At 50.1% G+C, this 27917-nt stretch overlaps 2 protein-coding genes across 4 annotated transcripts in view; one reads left to right on the top strand and one right to left on the bottom strand.

Moving 5' to 3' along the window:
- The window catches only part of COG4 (component of oligomeric golgi complex 4), an 18347-nt gene extending 12477 nt beyond the window's left edge, over nt 1–5870 (top strand). Inside the window, exons 13-19 of one of the 2 annotated variants that reach the window (XM_081921110.1) lie at nt 569–631; nt 1470–1586; nt 2321–2413; nt 3181–3264; nt 3457–3558; nt 4108–4236; nt 5083–5870. In XM_081921110.1, coding sequence (XP_081777236.1) covers nt 569–631; nt 1470–1586; nt 2321–2413; nt 3181–3264; nt 3457–3558; nt 4108–4236; nt 5083–5217 — 723 coding nt within the window. In that variant the 3' untranslated portion in view covers nt 5218–5870. Of the gene's footprint in view, nt 1–568; nt 632–1469; nt 1587–2320; nt 2414–3180; nt 3265–3413; nt 3559–4107; nt 4237–5082 lie in introns of those variants that run through there. The other variant, XM_081921111.1, reaches the window with a different exon arrangement.
- Nucleotides 5849–27917, bottom strand: FCSK (fucose kinase). 2 transcript variants are annotated; one of them, XM_081921096.1, is made up of 24 exons: nt 27795–27917; nt 25442–25560; nt 24624–24775; nt 24141–24191; nt 23784–23909; nt 23517–23589; nt 23182–23279; nt 22525–22605; nt 21798–21917; nt 18733–18907; nt 17974–18101; nt 17370–17471; nt 16444–16614; nt 16121–16191; nt 14873–15249; nt 14057–14267; nt 12710–12876; nt 11975–12202; nt 11421–11564; nt 10269–10388; nt 8388–8575; nt 7605–7704; nt 6774–6997; nt 5849–6185 (listed from the first exon to the last, which is right to left on the bottom strand). In XM_081921096.1, exons 2-24 carry the CDS (start codon nt 25518–25520, stop codon nt 6099–6101), a joined length of 3273 nt encoding a protein of 1090 aa, XP_081777222.1. In that variant the 5' UTR covers nt 25521–25560; nt 27795–27917; the 3' UTR covers nt 5849–6098. The 2 variants fall into 2 exon arrangements, 1 of the variants encoding a protein (XP_081777222.1); XR_014170922.1 differs by lacking the exons at nt 5849–6185; nt 6774–6997 and adding an exon at nt 9922–9989.

The following is a 27917-nucleotide window of genomic DNA, read 5'->3' as shown; positions in this document are numbered from 1 at the left end:
GCCAGCATTGTGATCTTTTCTGTGAACCGCCCTGAGACCTCCATGTATAGGGCGGTATATAAATTCTATTATTATTATTATTATTATTATTATTATTATTATTATTATTTATTATTATTATTATTATTTATTAATTAAGCATTAGCCAGGATCTGGAAGATTAAGCTATGGTGTCAGAGCAGTGTAACTGGGTGAGAAAGGATGGATGTCACCAAGTAGAAGTCAGTGTGATGGGCTCCAAGAATGAATGTCAAGTATAATAAGGTTTTGTATTTGCAATGAAGAGAGTTGTACTTACATCCAGGTGAACAGGATGGAGAGGGAGTGGTGAGGTCGGTCACGGTGTTCTGTCCAGAGGGAGGGAGGCAGCCAACCAACCAAACAAACAAACAGGTGGGTTGTCTTAACCCACTAGCCAAGCAAGCAGTGGCAAGTCTCAAGAGAGCATCTGGCTATGTCCTTCTTCGTGCCCAATCCTAATTGTGCCCACAGCAAGGATCTTCCCAGGAGTAGCAAATTTCACAAGATTCTGATCCCCCTTTCCTCTCTGCCTCCTCCCATTCTTTAGGTGACATTAAACAATGTGGAGATCTGCAGTGAAAACATCATGACACTAAAGAAGACCCTGGAGGTACTGTCAGCAGACCTTCCACCACTGATTACCAAGAAAGGTCTTGAGGGCATCTTTCTCTTATCTGTTGTTAGCGTTGTTAGTCTGCACTCTTTGCTCTTGGGAGGTTGCCTGTTGGCCTGACTCAAATCTGCAGTTGGGAGCTTTTATCTAGATTGATTCATTTTCTTAAACTTTTTAACTGGCTCATCCCAGCAGTTTAGGGTGGTAAACACACTTAAATTACAGACTAATGAAACTTCTCAATAAGATGTCTGTTAAAATAAGCTACTGGGTTTAAACTGCCCACTGCCTGCTTAGCCCTAGCTAGTTTGCATGGCGTGAAGTGGTAGAGGCTGTCAGTGAAGTCCTCTCCCACCTCAGCTCTTACCTCTTTTTCCTTCGCCCTTTAAAATGTTACTCTTTACATACTGTGTTGAGCCCACAAAACAGTGGGTTGTGGCAGAGAGTCTTCCCACCTATTTCTAAGGCCAGCCCCCTCCCCCAATTGTTTTGGTTGTTCCCAGCAGAAAAATGGGCAGAAATGGGCAATTTCTGCTTCCTGGATCAGGGTTGCTACCAGAAAGTGATGAAGGGCAGGGGCAATCCCTGAAACAGTTGTGGCCTGGACTATCCTCCCACTTCTTTTCTTCCTGAGGGTTAGTGAGCAGAGGATTCTTCTGTGTTTATTTACACTAATGCCCACTGTTTCCTGCTTGCCAGTCTAGCTTCAAAGGCCATTTCTTTAACTTCTCTTTAACTATGTTCTCTCTCACAATCACCAGTCATGTTTCTCCTTTGCTCCTGGTAACAAACAAGGCTCTTCCTGTGCCTCAGGTTCTTTTGTGCTTTCACACAGAGTGACTGTGCCAAGCTGCTTAGCCAGGGGTTTGGGGGTGAACAAGCACAACCCAAGATTGACAGCTGTCTTTCAGACATGGCTGCCATGTCCAACAAGTTTCGAGATCTGTTGCAGGTAAGCTTTCCAATGTTTGAACATGGCCTCTTAGCTCCGTTCAGCAGACAAATCCCAAGGACTGTCTTACAAAATTGCCTAGTGATGGTTTGCTCAGCAGGCTGCCTCTGATTTCCAGAAATCAACAAGCTTGGGCCCTGCATGAGGCATTCAGCCTCTGAGGCATGAGAACTTCACTGTAAAGGGAGAGACATCTTATTTGGCTGATGCTTAAAGTGGGATCCAGAAGAGTGGCTATGATGTTGCAGAGTGGGAAGCCTTTTGTGGGACTGCCTGGGGCAGCACCTACCTAGAGCAATATAAGACCAGACCAGTACTTGACAGGTTGCTGTGACACCCCTTCCCATCCTTAAGCACCTGTGTCTTGTCTCTGGGGCTTCCCAGGACTTTGCCACTTCAAATTGCAGGTGGCCATGCTGTGACTCCATGATTGGGAGGCAATCCCTTCCTCCACTGCAGGAGTCACTCAGACTCAGGCGTATATACGTGTGGCCATAAGCCTGCTACCCAGTGTTGTTACACTCCTTGGTTGCTGCAATTGCAAGCAATCTCCCTCTGTCTTTTGGAGGCAGAGGAGTCCTGTGTTTCATTTGCACCTTTATCAGCTGCTCTCCTGAGCAAAGTTGGTACATGTAGGCCAGCAATGGCTAAGAACAGGTCTCTGGTACCTGGTTTTTAAATATGTTGGTAGATTGACAGAGGTTTTCTCTTTTTCTCCACCTGCTTCCCCACAGGAAGGGTTGAATGAGCTCACTAACTCAGCTATCAAGCCACAGGTGAAACCTTGGATCAACCTCTTCCTGTCAGTCTCCCATAACATTGAAGAGGTGAGTCCTACTGTCTGCTCATTTGAACTGCTCAGATGGTACAGAGAAGGGGCTGTTGGAACAAACTCCTACTTTCCAGCAGAGAAATACAACCAAAACAGCAAGCTAGAGAATGGCTGGGCTAAAACTGACTGGCACAGCTCTCTTTTATGCTGCTGGTAGTTTTAAGTACTCTTGTGGGTTTTAAAGAAAATAACTTTCAGTGTTATTTTTACTATATCTTGCACCATCTCAAGCACTTGGAGAGGCAGAATAAGAATTTTAAAAATCCATCCTCGGGGGGTGTTTCCTCAAGCCTTCCGGCCTGCGGAAGCAACAGCCTCTTAAAAGGAAGTGAAGAATTGCATGTGACACTGCAGGGAAACCTGCCAGGTGCTGATGAAGATGCTTTGGTTAAAAATGCCAGGGCCAGTTGAAGGGGATCCTGTGAGCCCTTCTAGCTACAAAGAGGTTGGAAGGATAAATGCCCACCAGTGATTCGGGGGTTTGAAGATCTTACTGCCCTTTTCACATTTGAATATATATCTTACAATATTGCTTGAACACCTATTTGGGCATATGGATAGCTTGCATTAATGTATATGTTTAAATTAAATTTGATAGGTTATTCTTATCCTTTTTGATTGATTATTCTTGTTAATGGAAACTAATATGGGTTTCCCTCCTTTTTTTTCTTTGGTATATTTGGAATAAAAAAGCTTTAAAAAAATTCATGGGCTTGTGCTGGAATGATGGGAGACCCAATCTGTATCCTTCTCCCATTGTAGGAAGAGTTCAATGACTATGAGGCCAATGACCCCTGGGTTCAGCAATTCATCCTCAATCTGGAGCAGCAGATGGCAGAGTTCAAGGTGTGTTTGGGGCCCTGAGCAGGCGTTATGTACTCTTTTGTAACCCAGCTTGCCTGTGGCCCTGACGACACATCACAGGCAAGTGGATGTACCACATAGAGGGGGCCATTAGTGCCCTCCTCAATTCTTCCCTCTCACTTGTTTTCCAGTAACATTGCCCTGTGAGATGCAGCCCTTGTTTTCTGTCTTCAGGCAGGATTGTCACCGGTGATCTACGACAGCTTGACCAGCCTGATGACCACCCTCATTGCTGTTGAACTGGAGAAGGTTGTTCTCAAGTCTACTTTCAGTAGGGTAAGGAGAGACCTTAAGCAAGAAGGGCCAAAGAGACAGCAGCCTGACTGCTCCCTTCTTGCCACTCCTCAGAATTCGTGTCCCGTTGCTCTTCTCTCAGTGGAGCTGGGTTTCTCACAGTGAGAAGCACTTGCTGCAAGCAGCAGCTTCAGTTTGAGAAGCTGAATCTTGTAAGCAAAGCAAATGCTGACAAGAGACATGGCAATGTGAATCTAAACTATTGCAGATTCCTGGAGAGAAGATTGCATCTGCTTTGCTTCTCTTCTGGTCCTGCTGCTGTGGACTAAGCCATGGTTTGAGGTATATTCTATGGCTTCACCTTCAAAATAGCCCACAGCAGCAGAATCAGAAGAAGAGCAAAGCAGCTGCCCCCTTCTTTCTGGCACCCTGCCCATTTATGCTGCACCAAGCCATGCCTCATCTGGGCTTTATCAGTGTCGTTTATTTTCACTTTGGTTTGGCTTTATTACCTGAGACCGAATGTTCTCCATCACTCTGTGGCACACCTGTGGCAACCCCTAACCTCTTGTTCTCCTTTGGCTTCTTCAGCTGGGTGGGCTGCAGTTTGACAAAGAGCTGCGCTCCCTAATTGCCTACCTCACCACAGTGACCACGTGGACCATCCGTGACAAGTTTGCCCGGCTCTCCCAGATGGCAACCATCCTCAACTTGGAAAGGGTGAGCAGGCTTTTGCTCTCTTTGGGAACTGGGAGTGGGGAGGGAGCAGGAAGCAATGACAAGATGTTCCAGGGTGGGCTCTGACCCGTTTGCTCTACTCACCACAACCCACCAGCTCTCCTTGGATTTGCTGTGCTCTGAGTCAGGAACAGATTAATTGTTATTAATGTTCCCAGCTGGCAACAAAACAGTGCAGTAGAGAGCAAGTCACAGGCCTTGCTTTCTCACTCTAGCAGCATCCCATCCTCACAGGGCTGTGGAGAGCACAGGAATATGAAAGCCGTGGAGGCTACTGCTGCTTCTTCCACCTGGCTTTATAGAAAGGGTCCAAGATGCCTGGCCAGGCTCCCAGAATTCAAAACAGGCTCCTTTGAACAAGTGCAGAATGTCTCTCCCCTCCCCCACTGGGTCAAGGGCAATCAGCAGCAGGAGAGCAAGGCAGGCAGAGCAGATGCACAGGCAGGAGCAGAGGGCTGGATGGCTGACTCACTTGACTTGCTTAGTCCCACCTTTAGAAGCTCAGAAAACTGATGACTAGAGCAAATATAGCATAGACTAAAAATAGTAATGCCTCAGTCTCTTCTGTTCAGGTGCTGGTGTTGGGTCTTGCAGCTGGAATTATCGCACGTCATACGCTGGCTAGAGAGGAGAGCACTTGTGGGCGCATGTTGGGTACATGCTTCTCTTCCTCCACATAGAGCTTAGCATCCAACCCAGCAACATATCAGTCCCACTGCTGAGGACAGGCACAGCTATTGTGTTCCAAGCTGCCCACCTGCTTTTTGGATGGACTGTCACTCTCTTCTTCTGCCTGGTGAATCACTTTGCTTTCCCTCTTCCATTCAGGTAGCAGAGATTTTGGATTACTGGGGGCCAAACTCAGGCCCACTGACATGGCGCTTAACCCCCGCTGAGGTCCGTCAAGTGCTGGCTCTCCGGATGGATTTTCGCAGTGAAGACATCAAGCGACTTCGCCTCTAGCTGTCTTTGCAACAACCTACTCCTGCTAGTGGAGATCACTGGTGCCCTCTCCTAAGAAGGCCTTGCTATGTTCTTAAGACTGGAGGGAAATGCAAGTTCCTTTCCCAGTGGGATCTCTGAAGCTGAAAGAACAACCACCTCTGTATACGTTGGGTAAACTTCAAAAACTTAGTTCCTCCTTCAGAGATTTCCCTCTTGTTTTTCTGCAAGTTGGTACAGCTCGCCTGTTTCTACATCTTTATCATGATGCACTAACATTTCTACATAAATTCCAAGTTAAATAGCAACTGAAATTGCCAAGCAATTATTGTAAATTTTAGTTAGCAAGTGGGGCTAAGACCACAGATCAACTAAGTCATAGGAACAAGATGGTGCTTTGGGGGATGTAGACATGTCTTCTATGCCAGTAGATTCTGCACTCTGTCCTTGGTGTCTCCAGTGAAAAGGCTCTTTAGAAACAGAGACAGTTAAGATGCCTGACTATGCCTCTGGATAGCTGCCTCCAGTCAGAGTCAACAGTGCTGAGCTCCACCAATCAATGGTCTGAATTCATTTAAGATCCCTTAATGTGTTCATCATATGCTGTGCGGAGGGTGGGTCGATTTAAATAAAGGAGATTTACATCAGCAAGGAAATAAAAAGTTTTTCATTGATTACTTCACGTAATTTCCTGAAGAATGCTGCAGATTTGACTGCAGGCCCTACTAATTCACAACTAAATATTGTTTTTCACTTGGGTGGGGTAGCTGCTGTTTTCACCCCGTCTGCAGGGAAGGAGTGCAGGAATCTTCCAAAGAAATACTAAACCAAATTCAGCCACTGAGTCATTCGTCCATAGATCTTGCACAACTGTAGGATGTGGGCAGGAAACCCTGCAGTGCCTATGGTTCCCAATCCTCCTCCAGAAGCTGTATTTGGAACCCAGCTGTGTCCACCTCCACAGTGTGGATGCTGAAATTCCCCAGGCCCTGAAAGGAAGGCATGCAGGGTGAGTGAAATCTTCACTACAAAATATTTAAATCAGAATATTTTGTTCTGCAGCCTGGTGGAACTTCAACACTACAAGGGGGTCGACTGCCACTCCTGACCTGACATCAGGCCTACATGCCCTAGAAGGTCACAGGCCAGTGCAGAGGCCACTCTTCTCTTTGGCCAGGAGGCTACATTCTAGCTCTGAAAAATTAGGTTTCTACACACAGCCACATGTCTCCATCTGACCAAGCAAAGGGGCATCATCACAACAGAAGAGCTCAGCCAAAGCACTCAAAGATTATGCTAAGCAGTATTGGTGAGAAGTGTAGCCTTGGCAAGGGGTGTGGCCTAACCCATGCCAGAATCTCAAGGGCCTGTTAGAGAGGCCTGGAGGGCCAAACTCAGCTCCCAAGTGTGAGGCTCCCCCTCCCTGCAACTACATGGTACCCACCCATCACTGAATTTCTCCTCTCCGAATTTCCTTGGGAGAGGGTGTGCATTAACCTGCTCCCGGACCCCAAACCTGCTGAAATTTCTGCAGGGAGACACCGATTGACAGGGACTTAGGAGTTGGCTCCACTCACCTCTGTTTCCATCAAGATCCTCTGCAAGGCCTCTTGGTTCCTGGGCTCTTTAGTTAAGACATAGAGAAAGCCACCTCCTCCAGCGCCAGCCATGCTCTGCCCATAAACATGAGGCTGGAGCACCTCCATCATGCGCCGGACAGCCAAAGGCTCACACCCAGGGGCCATATTCTTCTTCTGCAGCCAGTAATGATTCATACACTTGCCCAAGAGAGCCAGGTTGCCTGGGGTGAGAAGAAGGAGTTACAGGACACTGGCACTGAACGATTAGCCCATCTTAGAGCAAAGTTGCTAGGTCTCCTTTCCCTGTCAGATACAGCCAGACAGTGCTCTTGGCTCTAATCACATGGTGTGCATGTCAGCCTTCTTCCTTCTGGGGAAATCTGACACCTGGGCTGGGCTGCCCACCACAGAAGTGGGAAGATAGTAGCTCTGGCTGCTCTTCCCTGCTGCTTCTCTGTTGCTTTCAATCTAGCAAGAGGAGCACTACAAGATCCAGCTAGATAGAATTGCTTTCCCCAAACCAGTGAGTGCTGGCTGGGGCTGATGGGGCTTGCCCTCCAGATGTTTTGGGCTACAGCAATTTCGGGAAGGCTAAAGTCCATGATGACATCTTAAAAGATGCCCCCCTCCCACTCCCATTGGTTGTTGCCTGGAGTAATTGCTCTGATGCACATGCACGCACACACAACTATCCTAGTAGCTCCTGCAAAATGAGAGCCTGTTCAGCATAGGAGGTGGTTTCTGCACAAGATGTTTTGAGCAGAGGCACTACAGCCTCTGCCCTGGGTAATGAGCTGAACAAGATGCCCAAGGAACAAACTGCAGTACCTTGCTGAAGGGCCTGGGCACACTCCTCTGCGTTGTTCACCAGTGCGCTGGCATTCTGCACAATGGTGGGAAGCCGGGCATACCAGTTCCTTAGAACATCCTGAAAGAAAAGGAAGCAATTAAAAGTTGTCTCCGTTTCTGGTGCTCAAGAGTGCTTAGAGGGAGAAAGGCTTAGCAAATTCCTCCTCTACAACCACCTTCCTGCACCTTGGGGAAAGTGCCAGTGTAAAAATACTCTTTTTAACATTGTGTTTTAATTGAGAGCCATCCTGGTGTTTTAAATTGAGAGCCATTGGTTAGAACGCTGGACTAGAACCTGGGAGACCAGGGTTCAAATCCCCACATGACCATGAGACTCACGGAGTGACCTTGGGGGCCAGTCAGTGCCTCTCAAGTCTAACCTACGTCATAGGGTTGTTAATGGAGATTAAATTGAGAAGGGAGAGAACCATGTTGGCCACCTCAAGCTCCTTGGAGGAAAAGGTGGGATATAATTGAAATAAATAATAAAATAAATTGCATTTTACGTGACTCTAGGACCTTAGGTTTATTACCTTAGGGAAAGTAATAAAACAATAAGAAAAGTGTTAATAAGAATACATGCAACCCTACCAGGTGAGTCATCCTACCTGTGTAGACCAAAACTGAAGGATGAAATGCATCATGCCAACAGCACAGGGAGAAAAGTACGCCTGTTGTAGGACAGGTAGAACTCTCTGCTCTAAGGTACGTCAGAGCTGTGGACCTCAGGCCACAACTGGCACCTCCAAGCACCTTCCGTACCTGGAGCAGGTTTCGGGCCAGGCGGGTCTTGCCCGTGTACAGCAGGAGCAGGTGCTCATTCAGGGTGTGTATGAAGCCCTCTGGGACGGTGATTTGCTCCACTTCTACCTTTAGTGGCAGCTGAGGCTTTGAACGCCCGATCTTGAGGCCTGGCACCAGCCCACCCACTTGGTCCTGCCACCCTCCACCTGCAAGGAACAAGAACAAGTGTTGAGGAAGAGATCCTGCTTGTTTACCAGTTGCCAGGTGAATCCCTTGTGGGAGGCAGGAGGGGTCCAATGGAGAGAAGACTTACCTATAGTTGGGAGCCCTCTTCCTTTCTGAAGCTGGCGTAGGAAAGGACAGAAGGACCTTGTTTTGGTTTAATTTGGTTTCAAATATTACACCATGTTTTTATAGTTTAAAAATGTATAATCAGACATGATAAAGCATGGGGTAGAATTCACATTATTAACATCACTTGAAGTCCTTTTATTTGTCCAGGCCTGCAGAATGATAATGGCCATTTAATTATTGTATTTTGCTGGTGGTTTTATCCTGTTCTATGTTGTAAGCTATCCTGGGCACCCTTTGAGTAGGAACCATGCCATGGAGAGGGGTTAATCAAAAGTGATTGAGCACCTTTCCATGATGTCTCATCCTCAACAATATTAGGAAGTAGGTGTGAGAAGCAGAATACCAAAAATAGATCCTTGCTTCAGCCAATATAGATACACCCACATCGGTTTATCTGCATGTGAATGCTCTGCCCCAGTGGCAAAGCAGCCCTGAATGTAATTATCAAAAGAAAACGACACTCAGAAATGGTAAAGACCCTCCTCCTATGCATCCCATTGCTTCTGCTGGGTTCTCTATCTACATTTACTCTAAAAATATGTAAGAGATGCAATGAGGATCCCCCTGCCATCAACCCAGCCCTTCCCTTTGGCCTGAAAGGGCTGCTCTGCCTTCACTCTCACTCTCACGCATCCCACCCACTGCCTTTTCCTCTTTGACCTAGAACCCTGTTTGCTTCTAATCACTTTTGGCTCCTCTCCACCCCCGGGCACAGGCCCAGATCACAACCCTGAAAAACTGCCTCTGAAAAACTCTTTCTTTGCACAAGAATCCTTTCATCACGAGGCTAGTTCTCCTGTCTTCCTAACAAGTCTGGGTCAGGGCTGTTGGTGGGGGCTCTGGCTTTTATTATGCACATTCCTTCAGGGCAAAGTCAAAAACACAACCAAAGGGCAGAAGCTACTGGACTGGCCTAGTTGCTTGGAAGGCACCAGAATCCAGACTGGCGTAAGACCTGTTTATGTGTTACTCAAGTGGAGGGCAAAAGTCTGCAAAGCAAGGAGGAGGTCACTGACTTAGCTGCTTGGCAGAAGGGCAGGATATGACATTTTAAAAGGAGCAGCATAGAAGGAATAAAAACATTCATCCAATGAAACATACAGACATGGGAATCAGGACTGTGGAGAAGCGGGAGCAGTTTTGTGCAAGCAACAGAAACACCCCAAAATATTTTCTGGAAGAAAACAGCCAACAGCACCTTTGAAATCACAGCTGTCAAAAGAACTGGAGAGATTTCAGCCAAGTCTTGATCACAGAATTGTAGAGCTGGAAAGGACCACGAGGGTAATCTCGTTCAACCCCCTGCAATGCAGGAATCTTGTGTCCAACATGGGGCTTGAATACACAGCCCTGAGATTAAGACTGTCATGCTGTACCGACTGAGCTACCAAGACAGATGAAGAAATGCCTTCAAGGCCCTGCTAATGCTATATTTGAGGCTAACTTCAAGAAAAGGAGAACGAGACGGCACTGAGTTAGACATCTCCCTTTCTGCAGATTTTTGGTTTCTTTGGCATGTGCAGCAGAACAAATAAACAGTCTTACCTGTGGTGAGAACCTGCTCCAAATGCAGCACGGCGTGGATGAGGGATTCAACGCTGGTGGAGTGCCCAGATGCCTGGTATAAAGAAGCCATCACAGCCCCTGCCAGTATGCTGCTGGTGCCTATAGGACAGAGCAAGTGAGCACAACATGGATAGCCGGGGGTGTGGGGTGTGGAGGCCTACCAGTTTTTTTCTTTGTCACTGGAGCCCTATGCCACCCTTTGCATTCCACAGCACCAGACCAGAACCTTGTCATGAGAAGGGCCAGACTAGGTCAGACCAAAGGCCTCTCTGGCTATGTAGATACCTCTGAGAAGCCCTACAACAGCCATCTCCAACTGTTGCTCCCTGGTAGCTGGTACTAGTCAATGGTAGAGTGCCTGTAAACTGGAGGTTCCATGCATCTAACATCTCATATTCTATTTCTGTTCTTCTGCAGCAGAAAGAGCAACAGTGGCAAACAAGAGGGAGGTGTTGGAAAACTCAAGGGAAGGAGCACAAGGTCTGCAGAAGTATATAAAAACCACAACACACACGTAGCTAGCTGTAAAGTAACATAACATGATATGTAATAAAATTGTAATTTTAATCATCATATCAAAAAGCACAGTTCCTGATTGCAATGCATCATATCTTCTATATAAATTGGAATAGTCCAAGGATTGTCCAAGGATTGTCAAGTCCAAAGATTACAATGCAGTTCCTGTTGGCAATGAAATGGCATTGCCAACAGGAACTGCATTGTAATCTTTGGACCTGTCAATCCTTGGACTTTACGATACCAATATATATAGAAGATAATATATGTTGCTATCAGGAACTGTGCTTTTTGATATGATGATTAAAATTACAGTTTTATTACATATCGCGTTATGTTACTTTACAGCTAGTTACGTGTGTGTTGTGTTCAAAAGGTGGTTCACGTAATGAAGCAACAGTGGTGTTTGTTGAAGTATATAAAAAAGCACTGAACTTGAATGGAGGAAAGGAAAGAGAGGTGGATGGGGTTCTGATCTCATGCCTTTGGGGCAGGGCAGGATACACGAGGCCCCTCTAACATCAACAAGAGAAATGCTGCCAGAGTGGACCTGAGGTCTTTGCTAGGTCCCCTTGAGCAATGCCAGGCATGCACGTAGAGAGGTTGGAGGCATACCCAGTCCTGATCCGTGAGGAAGATGTGACCAGGTGCGGAGTTCAAAGCCGCCTCCAAAGTGTTCCATCAGTTGGTCCCGCAAGGAATTCTGAGTAGCAAGGTCCACAATGTGGGTGCAAATCAAGGCTGCTTTCAACAAAGCTCCTAAGAAGAAGAAGGTCCATTAAAAGAGGAGCAAGAGGCTGGCTACTCTCAGGCCTCCGACAGACATGTGAAAATAAAAGGCACATTTTATAGCAGATGCAACTCTGCCTAGAATCATAGGAAGCTGCCTTATAACAAGTCAAACCTTGGGTCCATTAGCTCAGTATTGTCTACACTGACAGGCGGCAGTTCTCCAGGATTTCAGGCAGTCCAACCTAGAGATGCTGCGGGGGATTGAACCAGGAACCTTCTGCATGCAAAGCAGCTATTCTACCACTGAGCTACAGCCCAGCCAGTACAGGGCTCCCTACTGCCACCTGATAAGTCTCTCACAGGATCCCCTCCCAGCAAGCAAGGAAGCTGCCTTGGTACAGTTGCTCCCTTCCCGCTCCAGGAAAAGGGGCTCTTACCGGGTGCGTGAGGCTGGCAGTAATCCCGCAGGTCTTCCAGGTCTCTGCAGACCAGCTCCACCACCATCTCTCCCTCCAGCCTCCCACTGCGGCTAACGAGCCGCAGCTCTGGCTCAGCAATGCGCCGGGCCTGTGCACCAATGGGCCTGTGCCCATCCACCAGGATGGCCAGGTCCACCACTGCACCTCCGTGTTCATATGTGATGGGAGGGGTGTCGCTCCAGCCACCTGTAAAAATTAGCCCAAAGGGGGTCACATAAGAAACTGCACAGCCTCCTGCCCAACCACCCACCCAAGCCCATAACCAAAGAGTGGGACTCTCCCCAGGAGACCTTGCAATGCTGCAAAGGATGCTGGGTACTGCTTGCACCCAACTCATCCTCTGTGCCCTTGCACGAGACCCTGCACATCATGCTTCTGCTCCTCAGTGAGCCCAGGGCTTGCTTCTGCCTTGCAGGGGATGGATTCCCCGGCACTCAAGGAAGGAGCCAAACATCGCTCACAGCCCCTACCCTATCAAATCCCATCTGTACTGTCCTGCACAAGCTCCCTCCCTCCATTCAAGGCCACACTGAGTCGTGTTCTGGGGAGCAGAAGGACAAGGGCCCCTGCCAAGCCTCACCAGGCTTGCCAGCTTGGCCCTCTGGGCACAAGGCACCTGGAGTCAAAAGAGGCAAGCGGCTACCTGGCTCCAGAAAGGGCAACTTGACAAGCCCAGGCCCTGCAGCCACTTACCAGAGAGGTCTATTCTGGCTGGGCAGGCCACTCTCAGCCAGCGGCCCATGGGAGGCAGCGTGGCCAGCCTGAGGCTGATGAACTGGCAGGAGGACATCACAGCCTGGCGGACAAGGATCTGCTCGGCACCCTCATAGTGTCGAGCAGCGCGGACAAGGAGGACAGGCCTGCAAGGAAGGAGCAAAGGGAGTCTCTGGTTGCTTAGGCTACTTCTGCCAACAACCTTCTCCAACTGGGTGCCCTGCAGTGGTCCAATACTTCCATCAGCATGAGATGCTGTGAGTCAGCATGGTGATAGATTATGCAAGGACTGATGAGAGTTGTAGTCCTAGGCTGGCGAAGGCTGCTTGATTGGCCAAGTGCTTTTCCGTCTCAGTTGTGTTTTCCCACACAGAAGCCATCCTGAGGGAAACTCTCCTTCCCATTTTCCCAGTGGGGTGAGTTCCACTCAGAGGCATTCCAACACAGAGGCAGCTCTTTCATGCAGGCCCCCAGATTCGTCTCCCGTCCTCTGTCTGCCATCACAGGCTTGCTCTGGAGGGCCACTTGTGAGCCTCTGTCCCTTACACAACTCCAAAGGCCCCCATGGGCCCAGGCATCTGCTCTGCAATACCCCATGGACATCAGAAGCAGAACTGAACCCTTGGTCTATGTAGCCCAGTCTCTGACTGGCAGCGGCTCTCCAGCACCTTGGCGGAGGAGGGTCCCACACAAGCAACGTTTTATTTGTATACCCCCTTTCCATAGTTAAAACCATGCTCAAAGCAGCTTACAACATGAAAAACATACTTAATTAGAAATATAATGAAAACAGCCATAAACAGTAAATAGAACACATCAGAAGCTGCACAACCAATTTAACAATTCCCACATTAAATCATAATGAGATATAAAAATAAATATACATAAAATTATTATCAATAACAGTAACAACTGTCCCCCCCCCCACAACATCCCAGCCCAAGAGCCTGTTCAAGAGCCTCAGCTTTTGTAGCTGGAGTCAGTCAGGGACCTGCCCAACCAGGCCAGGTGGAAAAAGGCCTCCCATCACCTGATGCCAGGATTTGATCTTGGCTCAGGTGCTTTGCCACTGCACACCTGCCCTTCCCCTGGAGCCAGCCCACCTGGAGCAGCTGAAAGGGGGGCACGTTGAGCATGTTCCTTCCCTCCATGCTCCCAGTGAGTGCAGGAAACAGCATGGCCTTGAGCAGTGATGGCAAAGTGTTCCTGGTCATGTGCAGACTGAGCTTTGCACAGAGAACTTGCCTTTACCAGGCAGATGGACAGGTGGGGCCAGTGGGAATACAGCTTTATCACTACACACACACAAACACACACTTGCAGTACCTGTCCAGCCACTTCTTCCTCTCCTTGGCCAGCTCCTTGACACCCTCAGGGATGTCCCCCTTCTCCAGGTGCTGGAAGGCCTGGGCCCAAGCTGTGTTGGCTGCCGGGCCACTCCGTAAGCCCCCTTCCCCTTTGGCCAGGCAGCCCAGGAGGTCAGCAATGCAAGCCAGGGATCGAGCAGCAACGCCAGGGTCTTTGGCCATGGAGGCAACTAGGAGGCAAACCAGAAGTGGCCTCAGAACCTGAAAAGTGGCTCCTTGGCTTGAAACTGGGCTGGTCCTGGGAATGGCTACACGTGGGAACATTGGGAGGTTTTAATGGGTGTCAAAATGGTCTGTAAGAACTCCCCAGAGCCAGTGGTCCATGGGAGGGCTGGGAGGAAACGACTCCACAAAGCCTGCGTGGATTCACAATGCAAGTGTCCCTGGAGCCAAGAAGAGTGGAGGGGAAAGAACCCTTTCTAGGAAGAGCTTCGCCCACATGGGCAAGGCCAGTCCGCCATCTTTGAAACCAGCCAGGCTGGGCAATGGCAGAGCTGCTCACTGAGGCGCTGGTGGGTGGAGCTGCCAGATTCCCAGGGAACTCTGGGAATAGCTAAAGCAGAGCTGCCCGCTTCCCCAGACTGGGGAATAGGCAATCCAGCTGCAGCCAGAAGGAACCAAGGTGGAATTCTCACCCAGCTGTTGGCAGGCATTGGGTAGGAGCCCCCCACTTCCTTCCTTCTTTCCTTCCACTCCCATATATAGGCATCCTGCAATTAAAGGGGCAAAATGCTGCCCCAGACACACAAACACACACCCTGCCAGTATGTCTCACCCTCGTCCAGTGTCTCCAGCATGGCCTTGTGGTAGCCCTCCAGGGCTGCAGAGCGGATCAGCGGTAGGAGGCTGCAGTTGCTGTGCTCCATCAGGACCCTCTTGGTCTTGCTCTGGGCCTGCAAGAAGAAGATGGCCCTGCGGGCAGCCAGCTCCGCCTCCTGGTCCAGGCTCCCCTTCAGCTCCTCCCAGGACATGCGCCAGGAAGTCCGCCAGCGCTGCAGCTGCTCAGCCCCTGGAGGAGAAAGAGGGGAGCCCAAGAGCCAGAGGACGTCCCCAACTCCCAGGGGCTCGGAGGCATGCAGCACGGGGAACAGGCGGGCATTCAGCAGGCAGCGGCGCCTGGAAGGGGTGTCTGGGCTCCAAAGGTCATGACTCCTGGGCAGGGCAGGGATGGCGGCACATCAGTCACTACCATCCAGCCAAGCATGCAAAAGGAGCCTCAACCCCACAAGGAGGGAAGGTGGCAGCCCCCAGCCAGTCCTCCCCGCTACAAGGCCACAAACCAGTAAAGTCCCCCATTGCAAATGATGAACAAAAAGGCTGCTTTGTCCCTCATTTTTAACAGGACTGTAAGGATCAAAAATCCAAACTTGCAACACAGATTGTACATTGAATATGAAATACACCCTGAAAGTGTCTCTTGAAAGAGTATCAGTTGCACAAATTGAAATCTTGTCTTAATTAGTTAACGATGAGCCCCAGCACCTAGAGCTCGTGTCCAAGGAGGCATTTTTAATTTATACAGGTAAAGGTAAAGGGACCCCTGACAATTAAGTCCAGTCACAAACGACTCTGGGGTTGCAGCGCTCATCTCGCTTTAAAGGCCACAGGAGCCGGCATTTTTCCGCTTCCACAGACAAATTTTCCAGGTCACGTGGCCAGCATGACTAAGCTGCTTCTGGCAGAACCAGAGCAGTGCATGAAAACACTGTTTACCCTTCCCGCCGGAGCAGTACCTATTTATCTACTTGCACTGTGTGCTTTCGAACTGCTAGGTTGGCAGGAGCAGGGACTGAACAACGGGAGCTCACCCCATTGCTGGGATTCTAACTGCCGACCTTTCGATCGGCAAGTCCAAGCGGCACGGTGGTTTGTGTTATACTTTTCATACACTGTTCAGGGGCAATTGTAGATAAGCAGTACATAAATAAAATAAATGGAGGCAGAGCAGCAGCTCCACAGCACAGGGTGGGGGTGGCTGATGTGTGGGGCCCTCAAGAGAATGGGCTGGGACCTGCACACGTACCGTATTCCAGTGCGGAGGAAAAACTCACTCCAGGGCCTGTTCAGGTAGGTGCCGCCTTCTTCTGCCATACTCTAAAGAGAGAAGAGGGCAGGTGTGAGTGTCTCAGAGAAGAAGGAATAACCAAGAGAACAGAGGCGGGGTGGAATGGGGCAGACAGTTCTGGGATTCTTGAGGTCACCTGCCTCAAGACAAACTGCCGCCCCCAGCTCTCTGAAGGAAGCAGCAGAGTTGCTGTGGGGAGTGGGATTCCCCAGAGACTTGCAAGATGCCTTAAACCTGTACAGGCTCCTTCCCACCAAGCCAAGCAGACTCCTGTTACACACCTGCCAGTCATCATGATGCCCACTCAGGGTGAAGACCTTGCAAGGGATCCCTCTCAGCCTGACAGTGTGTCCCTGGACAACCACGTCCCGAAGCAGGTAGCTCCTGAGGGCCATGGAGGATGCCACGTCCAGCCCAGTGAGGAGGCAGCCAGTGTGGATCTCCATAGGACCCTGGAGAAAAAGACCAAGGGGACTTGGGCATTTGTAACACACACTCAGCTCTCCTGCCACTGCAGAGAGTCCACATGGGGCTTGTTCTTTAGGTCTCTGAGTAGAGTTGGCAGGACAGCCGGGAGAGAGGGGAGACTTGATTGCCCACTGCCCCGGGGCAAAGCCCACCTGGAGAAAGCAGGCCTGAGATCTTGGCTCAAGATTGCTGCACTTGTCACCCTGTCTGCCTGCATGTCAGGCAACTAGCTGGCTGGGGAGAGTAGAACTCTCAAAGCAAACGAGGATAGGCAAAACACCAACAGCTCTAGCTCCCTGCAGCCTGTTTACAGCATTTCTGCCCCCTCCTTCCCTCCAAGGAGCTCAAGGTGATGGGTGTGGTTCTCCACTCCTTCAGTTTATCCCCAGAGCAGCCCAGTCAGGTAGGTCTGGTTGAGAGGCCCTGACTGGGCCAAGGCCACCCAGTGATCTTCAGGGCTGAGTGGGAGATTCAAACCCCGGTCTCCCAGGTCCTAGTTCAACCCTCTTAACCCCTACACCACACTGAACCTTGGGTCCTTGTCCTCCTCATATCATCTCCTGCCCTGGGCCTGATCCTGCCAAACCTCAAGGCTTGGCCTAAATACCAGCTCTGGGATTGGTTCCTGTTCCAAATCCACCAAAGATGACGCTGTGTCGCCAGAGAGAGAACTTCTGGCGCTCAGCAGAGAACAAGGGCAGTTGCCAAACTTCTTACTCCCATCCCCAGCATGGCCCACCTTCAAGCGGCAGTGCTGGATGACGCTCCCAGGCCCCACTTTCACTGCTCCCTCCAAGAGGCTGTTGGTGACAGAGCAGCCCTCAGCCAGCAGCTGAGGCTCCTGCATGGGAAGAAAGAGGAGGAGGGGTCATGGTGAGGCAGGGAAGTCCGGGCAGTCTTGGCAGACTCTGCCTACATAAGCTGCTAGTCCTTATGGGTGGGGAGCAAAACATGCAATCAAGTGGGGCAGCATCAGGTGAAATGCAAGGCCCCAGAGTAGAGCTTAGCAGAAGGAACTGCCCCATATGAGCCCCATAGAAGCTCTTTGCCCCTTCCCCTTTGGCAAAAGCTGCTTCTTCCATCCTCAGTTTGTGCCCACGGCTTCTAAATTACAAGAAAACCAGAATTTTGGAATCTTAATTGTGGAAAGTTGTCTCATCAGCAGAATGCACAGACTTCAGCTTCACCCAGTTGCATACCACACCTGCTGCCCCACCCTGCCAAGCACACACACACAACTGTGCTGCAGAGAAGGGCTGCTGGGGTGGCATGAGGGACCCTCCCATCCAAAACAAGGCACTCAAGAGCCTATGATGCATCCCCCAACCAGGGGTGGTACTCACAGCCACATGGGAATGTGCCACTTTGCGGAAGGCCTTGCTGCGGGCATTGCCTGGGTGGGGCGTGAGGTGGCGGATGTGGTCGCTGGCAGACATGGTCATGTAGTCATAGCAACCCTCAGGGATGTACGCTGTGAAGAGGGAGGAGCCAGAGGCCACAATTGGCACCTCAGAGGGTATTCCACACCAACAAGGCCTCCAAAGGCCTCAGGAAGGAAGGTCAAAAGAGGGAAGCCAGAAACGTGTTATGTAGCCAGCTCAAGTCCTGCACGGAGTAGACCCACTGAAATCAATAGACACAGCTGACTCTGGTGTGCTCTGAGTAGAACTTAGCTGCCTATACAAGCCAATGTGTTTTGTCTGCCCCAGGGATCAGGATGGCAGCCCCTCTCCTACCTTCCTGCCAGAGGAAAACAGCCTCCCACCACTGCAGAGGAGGAGATGGAGAGATATGCAAGCTTGTTTCCCTGGAGGCAGATATTGGGATTTTGTGTGTAGTGTGCCCCTTGCCTCCCTGCTGGGTACCCTTGCCCACACCCTAGGACAGAAAGCGATGCGCTGCCCCAGAAAACCAGCATCACCAAATGGTGGAAGGGAGGCCGATTTCACCAGCCAGATGTTTCTGACAACTCGCATCAGCCCCAGCATTGTATAGCTGTGCTAGCTACAGCGGTTGGGTCAAAGTTCAAAACATCTTGAGAGCACCAAGCATCAGGCTGGAGAGGCTGGCTGGCATTGGACGGGGCAAGTTCACAACCTCACCCATTGTGAGAGGCACGGCATGGAGAGCTTTCCACAGCACGGAACGGGCACTTCTCTCTGACCCTGCCTCCTGGACATTGTCGCCGCTGCCCATCCCTGGTCTCTGACCCTTCACAAAGGCCTCTTCGCTGACTCCCTGGGCCATGCAGAGCAGGATGTCGAAGAAGAGAGAGAGCTGGCATGAGGGAAGAACAAGGAGGGGGCGAATGAGTCTTCTGGACAAGGAAACATCTGGCTCCACAAGGAGACACCCAAGCAAAGCATTTGCACATCATGACAAGTGGAGGGACAGTTTCCAAGCTGTGCAATGGACTGACTGGACGAACAAATGGGGTGGGTGGGAAAGATTGAAGGAACACTGTCTCAAGTTAAAAGCTACCCAGAGGGGCTTGCGGGGATCTGCAAGGAAGCAGGCTTAAGAGCATAAGGAAAGCCTGCAGGATCAGGTCGGTGGACCATCTCGTCCAGCCTCCTGCTCTCACAGTGGCCAGCCTGATGCTTGGGAGAAACCCACAAGGAGGAACCAAGCACCAACAAACTTAAAGTAGCATGGGGAAGGACAAAGGAGGACACCTTCACCCCAGTGTGGCTCCCCTTTATCACATATAGAGGCCAAGAAGATAATGACCTATCCAACCCAACAACATAGGAATCAATATGACTAATCTGACCCAACGACCCCATTCTCACGCATACAAGCAAATCACATTACAATCAGCCGAGCTCTGATAGAGGACCGAAGCACATGATGCTGACACAAACACCCTGCACAAACATTACGAAACAGAAAATCATTATCCCTACTGTCTCTCCCCACCCTGCCCCGTCTCTCTCTCCTTTCTCTTTTCTCCCAACTGCATAATGCAGATGACAACAGTGTTTCATACCGAATGCAAACAAACTCTGGTAAAGACTCTTATGAAGTGAAAGTGGAGACACTATATGTACTTTTCTTTGTTTATTCTTTGCAACATTGTCTTGTAAGTACCATCTTCAGAAATAAATGGGGCTATTTTATCCAGCCCACAGCATTATAGGCTTTTCAAGGGAGGTGGTTCAAAGTTGATTTAAGTAGCTTTGAAAGGGAGGGGAGGTTTAAAAGTCCACCCGACAGCTCCTGGAGTCTTTTACTGATAAAAGTTGGCAGATATTTTCATAGGTTGAGCCTTTTTATCAGGGTAATTTGATCATTAGAGCTCCTACTCACGCAGCAGAGACTCAGTTGAGACTTGACCCGGCGCCATCTTTTTTTCTCTTTGTTTATTTGTTACACAAGAAAATCTTTAATAAAAAAAAAAAAATTAAGAGCACATTTCCCTCCTGCAGTTTCTAGCAACTGGTATTCAGAAGGCTACTACTGCCAATGGTTGAGGCAGAGAATAGCCATCATGGCTAGTAGTGGAGGATCGCTGGGCTCAGATGAAAGCCCTCTCACTGTTCTGCAAGGTGCAGAAAGAGGGAAGCTGTGCAAGCTCCACAGGTCTCTGTCTTAGGGAGGTGTTATTCTGCCCCCCAAAAGGGTATTGCATATGGAAAAGGAGAGGAGAGAGAGAGGGAAGGGGCTTCTCAAAGTGCCCCCCCAAAAAACCCATTTATTGTCATTGTTAATGCCCATTGAGAAGTGTAATAGCTGCTTCAGGGGGAAACACTGAATACTGTTTAGGCTGCTTCCTCCTTGGAAATGATGGGAGAAGACCACAAGCAATTATTATTTGAGACTGCATCATGGCATAAATTCCACCGAATACAAGATGAAAGCAGAAGGAAGATGCAGACACAAATCTCTGAGAACAATAAGAAGATCAGTTAAACAAACTCAGATCTTCCACACACACGCTAAAGAAAACATTTTATCAGGTACAAAATTAATCTTCCACAAATGGTAAGGCTACACCTCAGGGAAAGCCTTCCTCTAAACAAAAAGGACTTCCATAAGCACTTAAACATCATCTCAGGGGGTGCCTGACTGTTTTTGGTTGGAAACTCATTCCAGAGAGCTTATGCTGCAATACTAAAACCCTGGTTTCTAATGCAGGCTAAAGACACCTCTGGGGCTGGCAGTACTCTGGGGCTGCAGTTGCAGGGCAGCCATCTATGGTGCAAGGCAGCTCTTTGACCCTTGAGATATGAAGAAAACGCTTTTGTGACAGATTATGCAAAAAAGCCCTCTCAGGGTCAGATCATGATGTCCTTGGCAGCTTGAGGCATTCTTCCCAATACCCAAGAAACCATCACTGCAATCGGAACGCTAAAGCCAGTCCAGCCTCAATGCCACCTGCCTCCTCATAGGGGAAGATGGGGAGCGGGCAACACAACTGCAGCTCTGTTGTAGCATATTTTGGTGCACATGGGCGTCCCAACATTTTGCAGCTGGAGCACTGAGCTTCCAAAACAACCCACCAGGAAAAGAGGTAACTCAAATGGAGGAGAATTCACCATGGAAGGAAAGCCTTGAAGGGCTTGCAAAGCTGCAATAGGACCTGAGAACACTAGTGTGCCCACAATCCTCACAGCGCTGCTTCCTGCAATAGCTGTTACTGTGAAGAAGTGGAGGGGGGAGCACATTCTCCCAACAACTCAATGCTGCAGTTGGAGAACAGGGGAAATGCTTTGCCCAGGAGATGTGCTAGGAGGTGGTGTTGGGGACATCCTCTGGATCACTTGCATTGACTGGAGGCAGCAGCCCATTCTTGGCCTGGGAAGACCCCAGTTGGTGCCCTCCAGATGCTGGCTGCAGATGGTGGGAGCTGTATTCCAAGAGGATGCCATGTCAGTTGCCCCCCAGCTTGACTTGGCAACTCTTAACACAATCTTCAAGAGCACTTTGACCTCAAACTCAGGTTGTACTGGCCTTTTGAAGGCTGACTCAATGGGCCCAAAGCCCCACAGCTCACTCACCTGGCCTTCACCCTGCGACCATCCATTGTGGGGGTCTCTGGCCAGGGGCTTGCTGCTGGCCACCTGGGACTTCCCTCAGACCAGCTGCATTCACACCTGGGCAGATTCATCTGCAGCCACCCAGGTGATTTCCTCTTCCCTAACCTGCCTCTTCTTAAGGGCCTCACCTGGATGGCGGGGGCTCCTGAGTCCAGCCCCATGTAAGTGCAGGCATCAAGGGGTGGAATGACATGGGTGGCCAGAAGCTGCTCCGCTGCTTCAGAGGAGAAGAAGACAACCCCACACACCTGCAGGGGTAATAAGAAGTTCAGCTTTTCTAGGGTTTTTAGCCCTGCAGACTAGTGAGATTTCAAAGGTTTCAGGCAGATGGTTCTGCAGCAGACTTGCCCTGCAACTGAGGGCTCACCCACACTTAATTTTTGCCCTGCACTTTCTAGCCACAGGTCCATGCTCCCCCCCCCCCAATTTCCACAGGAAAACTAGCTCTTTGATGCAGAATCAGAATACATAGCAATTTGGATTTCCACAGATTGCCATTTGTTCTGGTTCAGTCTACCTCTGGATACCAGATGATGGGGAATAACAATGGGAAAGGTGAAGTTTCACTCGGGTCCTGCTTGGGGGCATCTGCTTGGCTATGGTGAGAATGTCGGGTCGGCTGGAGGCATGGATGATCCCCAGGCAAATGACAGGAACGTTTCCAGCTTGTCCCTCCCCTCAGCGTGCAGCTCTAGGGAGTTCCGACAGCCTTCCCCGATGATTTATAGTGACTCCTGTCTTGGAGACATTGAGCACACATCCAGAAACTCAACAGAGATATAGGATGCTGCACTAGATGGGTCTGATCCAGCTGCAGGGCTCTTCTTGTGACTCCAGCCCAGGCCCAGAACTCACCAGCGGGACCTTCCTGTCTGGCCCCATGCACTGCCGGATTTGGTCTTCGGGGCTTTGGTAGAAGATGTCTTGCACCACCCCCTGGAGGGACAAGGATGAGCAGAGTTACCCCAAGGAGCGTCAACAGCTAATGCACTTGGGCAGCAATTATCTGTGAAAGGAGGGCCTAACGAGACACGGTGCTAATCACTTTGTTGGCTGAGGCTTTCACCCTTTGTCTCCTCCACAGTCCTGATCTGGGCTGCATCTGCCAAACCACATCTACAGCATCTGCCCTGGAAGGAAAGATACACAACTATGTCTTCTTATGGGACCCATGAAAGTAGTGGGGCAAGTGAGGAGAGGCATCTTCAGATGCTGCAGGTTTGTAGCTCCCATCAGATCCCACAACCTGCATGGCTAATGGCCAGGAAAGATGGGAGTGGGAGTTTAGCAATGCCTATAGGAAAGCAAGCAGCCCAAGAGAAGGATGCCATCAAAGGGGAAAACACCCAAAAGAACTCTGGGCCTGAAACTTGTTGTTCATTACTTTTGGGAATTGTAGAGGATTTCCAGCCCAAGTGCCGAAAGGGTCGTCCAGGATGCTCCTCTGCCTGTCCCAGGCAGGGGGTTATAGGGGCAACCGGGTGGCTGCTGGAAGAGGCTTGGGCAAGATACCTGAGTGTCAGCGAGGTAGACTCCATGCTGCCTGGCATAGGAGATGCTCCCGGGCACAGCAATGACTCTCACCCCCTGGAATCCATGCCAGTCGATCTCTGGGAGGGGAGGGGAGGCATCCAACTTTACATCAGATATGACAAGTCTTGCCCATTGAGGAACACCCACCCACAACCTCCCAAAATAGAATTCAAAATTAAAGGAACACCTCAAAATGAATCAGGGGAGAAGAAAGAAATCACTTTTCAGCTATTCCTCAGGATGCAACCTCTTCCGGCTTGCAAAGAACCACCACTCTCTCCCAGCCAGTCCTTGCGGCCTCCCATACACCTCACCTGTCATGGTTGGGACTGTGAGAAGCATATCTGTGCTGGAAACCCAGACCCCTGGGGGGGAGCCTCTGCACACCTGGAAATGGAGGCAAGGAGGAGTAATTTGAGCCTGTAGGAGCAGGAGCAGCACCTCTGAGCCCCTGCAGGGCATGGTGGGGGTTGGCAGGGAGAGGAGGTGAGTGGAAGGCTTGCCCACAATCTCAGCAGGGCCAGGGCAAAGCCCACCAAGGCACTGAAACATGACGGCCTGCAAGGATCCGCCCCACTGACCTGGTGCATCAGGGTTGCAAGGAGGCTGTCCAGGTTGCAGGTGAGTGCCTCAGCGGGGGCCGCAGGCTCCTCCAGGGGGAGGCAGGTGAATGCTCGACTGCAGTCATCGAATAAGAAGTCCCGGCCCTGGCAAGAAGGAAAGCAGAATAGCAGAGCAGCAGAGGGAGGAGGCCGAAGGCACAGCCTCCAAGTACTTGGGCTGAGGATTAGGAGCAGGTTGTCCCACCCGAGAGGAGGGAAGTCTCCTGCTGTGGAAGCTCTTCTCCTTGGCGCCTGACTAGAAATGAGGCACCGCCCTCTTGCTCTTCTGAGGATCGCACCCAAGCACGGTCAGTGCAACCCCACCACAGAGCTCACCATGTGCAGAATGAGGATCCAGGCCTTTTGCAAGACATCAGATGTGACTACCTGGAAGGAACATGAGAGGGGGGTCTCTTAGATTAGGAAATACAGTGGTCTGGAAGCTGAGAGACAAAAGAGGTGCCATGAGCAGGGCAGAGGAGGCAGAAGGAGGCAGCCTGGGGTCAGGGATCCTAGAAGTCCATTCTAATTACTGCTTTCATAAATGTCTACATCTTCTATTAGTTTGATTTTTTTAAGAGAAATAAATAAATGTCATAAATGCATAGAGAAGGGGTGTTGGCACTTAGCTGGCCACTGTGCGAACAGGATGCTGGGCTAGGATGGGGCCTCGGCCTGATGCAGTGCTGTGATGGTACCAGGGCAGATATCACAACATTGCCCTCCCATACCTGCTCAGTCAATAGGTGCCCTTAGGAATGAGGGTGGGGGGATTCTGCTGGCGGAGGTCAATTGGCATTTGTGTTATCCCTTGCTCACCGTGTAGCCTGCTCGAGCGCTCAAGTGCTCAGCTGCCACCAGGAGTGCGTTGAGAGTGGCTCCTCCACTGCCAACCTGGCTCTTGGGGTCTTCAACCGTGAGCAGGATGGGCTGTCGCCCCAAGGAGCCCCGATCCCTGCGGATCTCCAGCTCTGGAGGCCAAATGAATAGAGACTCAGTTAGTAAACACAGGTCACAGCATAGAGAGGGCGAAGGAAGAAGGATCCCTGCAGCTTGTGAGAAGCCCCGGAGGTAGGAGTGGAAGCGTCAGTGGCTCCCTGGTTGGTCCCAGCCTTTCCTGCATCCCTCCTGTCCTGCCAGCCCTTGTCTGATGCTGGTCCAGCCACGCCTGCAGGTGTATTCCCAAATACTAAAAGGTTTCACGGTGACTGAGGACATTGCTTGGGCTTGCTTTTGGTTAGGCAACAGAATATTAAAAGCTCATAATTAGCTGCTAAGCCTGCCACCTCCCCAAAGACATCAAATCTAGCCTAAAGGGCAAGAATAGCAGTTAAAGTATTGTCTAAGATCAACAAGATGTCGTCAGTGAAAAAATTAATACCATACTGCCAACTCATTAAAAAAAAAACCCACAGTGCTCTTCAACAAAATCATGAAAGCATAATGAAATTACAAAATCATAAAATAGCTCTGGATTTTCAACAAAGGGTTGAGTGAGGTGGCCTACAAGCTCCACTCCAACTTTGTTGTTCTGAGTCCCGTCCCACCCCCCTCATTTTTAATTCAGCTCCAGCCCTAACCTTGCCCTGCAATGTGTTGGCTCGGATCCCTGTGTGGACAGGAAGGCCTCCACTCACCTTTTTGGAAGGCAAAGACGCTGTCCTTGTGCTGACATGTCAAAACGATGACGGTCCAGTCCACCTCTCCTCCAGCCATGCGTTTAAAACAGGCCTCTCTGCTTTTCGCACTGCTGAGCCTGCAAATAAGGGAGCCACCTGCCAATCAAGCTCAGCCACTGATCAGAGTGACACAATTACACAAGCCCTGCCAAATCACAAGGTTGGACCCCTCCAGTATCTATTAGTGAACATGGAAAAGGGGGGTGGCATATGTCAGCCCAACCATGCAGTTCTTGGGTCTACTGAAGAGCCAACATGATTTTTTTGTTGGACTACAACTCCTATCACCACTGAACACTGGGTCATTTTTGGCTATTGCTGATGGGAGATGAATCCAACAACTTCTGGGGGACACCATATGGGTGCAGTGGGTGAAGAGAGAGGGGGAACCAGTGTTCCAATTACTATCTGCTTATGCATCTTGCTGGCTGATGAATGTGAGCTACCTGCTGTATCACTGGACTACTGCAAGACCCTATGCCTACCTGTAGGTAAACCTAAGTGGGTATAACTTCCCTAATGGGTACACTGTTCTTTCCCACTTCCCTCCTCCTGCCCATGCAATCTCAAATATACATTGGATGCCCCTTTCGGGAAAAAGGGTGGGTAGGGCAGTGGAGGCTCTCCTCTGGTGCACTCTATAAACACCAGGAACATCATGGATGATGTTATATGTAAAAATAAATAATACAACTGTCACTGCATATCACCAAAGGGCATTGCATTTATCACTCTCATACTTCACTCAGAAAGAGATTGATTCATGTTCACTTCCTCCTGGATAAAGTTTATTTATGCTGATAAAGTTTTTTGGTCTCAAAGTTCCCCAGAAGGCAAGGGATCCTTGATAGGTCTGTGGGGAGCTTTGGGTCTCTGGCGTTTGTGGTCACTTCCCACCATTCTGGCAGCAAAGCAGTTGTGAAGATCCTGCTCTTTCAGCGCTTTTGCGAAGCCCTCCCATCCCAAATGAGTTGGGCATCATTTCTTCTTTCACAAGCTGAACAAATTAAGCTGAATATATAAATATAAAACATGCAGAATTAGCATGATTTATACTGGCTGCAAAATTTGTTTTTCTCTAATGCCACTGAACATAGACATGAGTGTTTTAATCAGCACAGCCCGGCGTAAAAACAGTCCTGGGTATTAACTTGGGCAGGGAAAACAAATTGCACCAGGACTACTTGGCATTGGCATCCTGCCCCCCCTGCCCAAGTAAAGGTAAAAGGTAAAGGTACCCCTGCCCTTATGGGCCAGTCTTGCCAGACTCTAGGGTTGTGCGCTCATCTCACTCTATAGGCCAGGAGCCAGCGCTGTCCGGAGACACTTCCGGGTCACGTGGCCAGTGTGACGAAGCTGCATCTGGCGAGCCAGCGCAGCACACGGAACACTGTTTACCTTCCCGCTGGTAAGCGGTCCCTATTTATCTACTTGCACACGGAGGTGCTTTTGAACTGCTAGGTTGGCAGGCGCTGGGACCAAACGACGGGAGCGCACCCCGCCGCGGGGATTCGAACCGCCGACCATACAATCGGCAAGTCCTAGGTGCTGAGGTTTTACCCACAGCGCCACCCGTGTCCCTGCCCCTGCCCAAGTAGGTGACCCTATTTTGTACCACAGTGAAACAAAGAGTTTGTGGGAACTTGTCACAGTCCCCCCCTTCAAATATTTGCATTTTTGACAGGCATGCGTGCAGCCAACACCCAGTGCCAACACCAAGGCCTTCCTAATGGGCTCCCTGCCAACATCATCCCTGAAATTTTATCCTTTCCCAGTTCCATTGTTTAGAGAGGGAACCCGCCCCCCCCCCCAGTCTCACCCCAGAGGGCTCAGCATCTGAAGAATTATTACTAAGCTTTTACATGTTTTACTTTTTTGTCATTGTTGTTACATTTCTATCCCACTGCCTTTCCTACAAAGAGCTCGTGGAGGTGTAGATGGTTCTCCCCTCACCTCCTCATTTTTATCCTCACATCAACCCTGTGAGGTAGGTTAAGCTCAGAGAGAGAGAGAGAGAGAGAGAGTGAGTGCCATGACTGAACGGAGTTTTGAACCCAGGTCTCCCAAGCCCTGAGAGGCCAACACTACACACCACACGGCCATTCAGCTGCCCTTGAGGCTGCCCGTGGGGGGACGGACATTCCCTCCCTCATAGGAGCCAGGCTTCCCCTCCACCCCTCGTGGGACGGACTTTTCGGCCCTTTCACGGAGCTTCCTGAGGCCCACTTTGCAGGTAGCGAAGCTGCTGCAGCCCGAAAGTGCATGACACGCTTACACGGGAGTAAGTCAAACGGGAGCCAAAACGACTTACTTCCGAGTAGACGTGCAGCAGAGCACGCTGAGGCTGCAAGCACCTTAATAATATCGGATTAATCAGCCCCTCCTTAACACGCCACGACAACTTCCTCCTCTTGCACTGGCGCTTTAACTGAGC

The sequence above is a fragment of the Podarcis melisellensis genome (assembly GCF_964234715.1).
Source record: "Podarcis melisellensis genome assembly, chromosome: 8".
Lineage (NCBI taxonomy): Eukaryota > Metazoa > Chordata > Lepidosauria > Squamata > Lacertidae > Podarcis > Podarcis melisellensis.
This window is presented reverse-complemented; position numbering and strand designations above follow the sequence as displayed.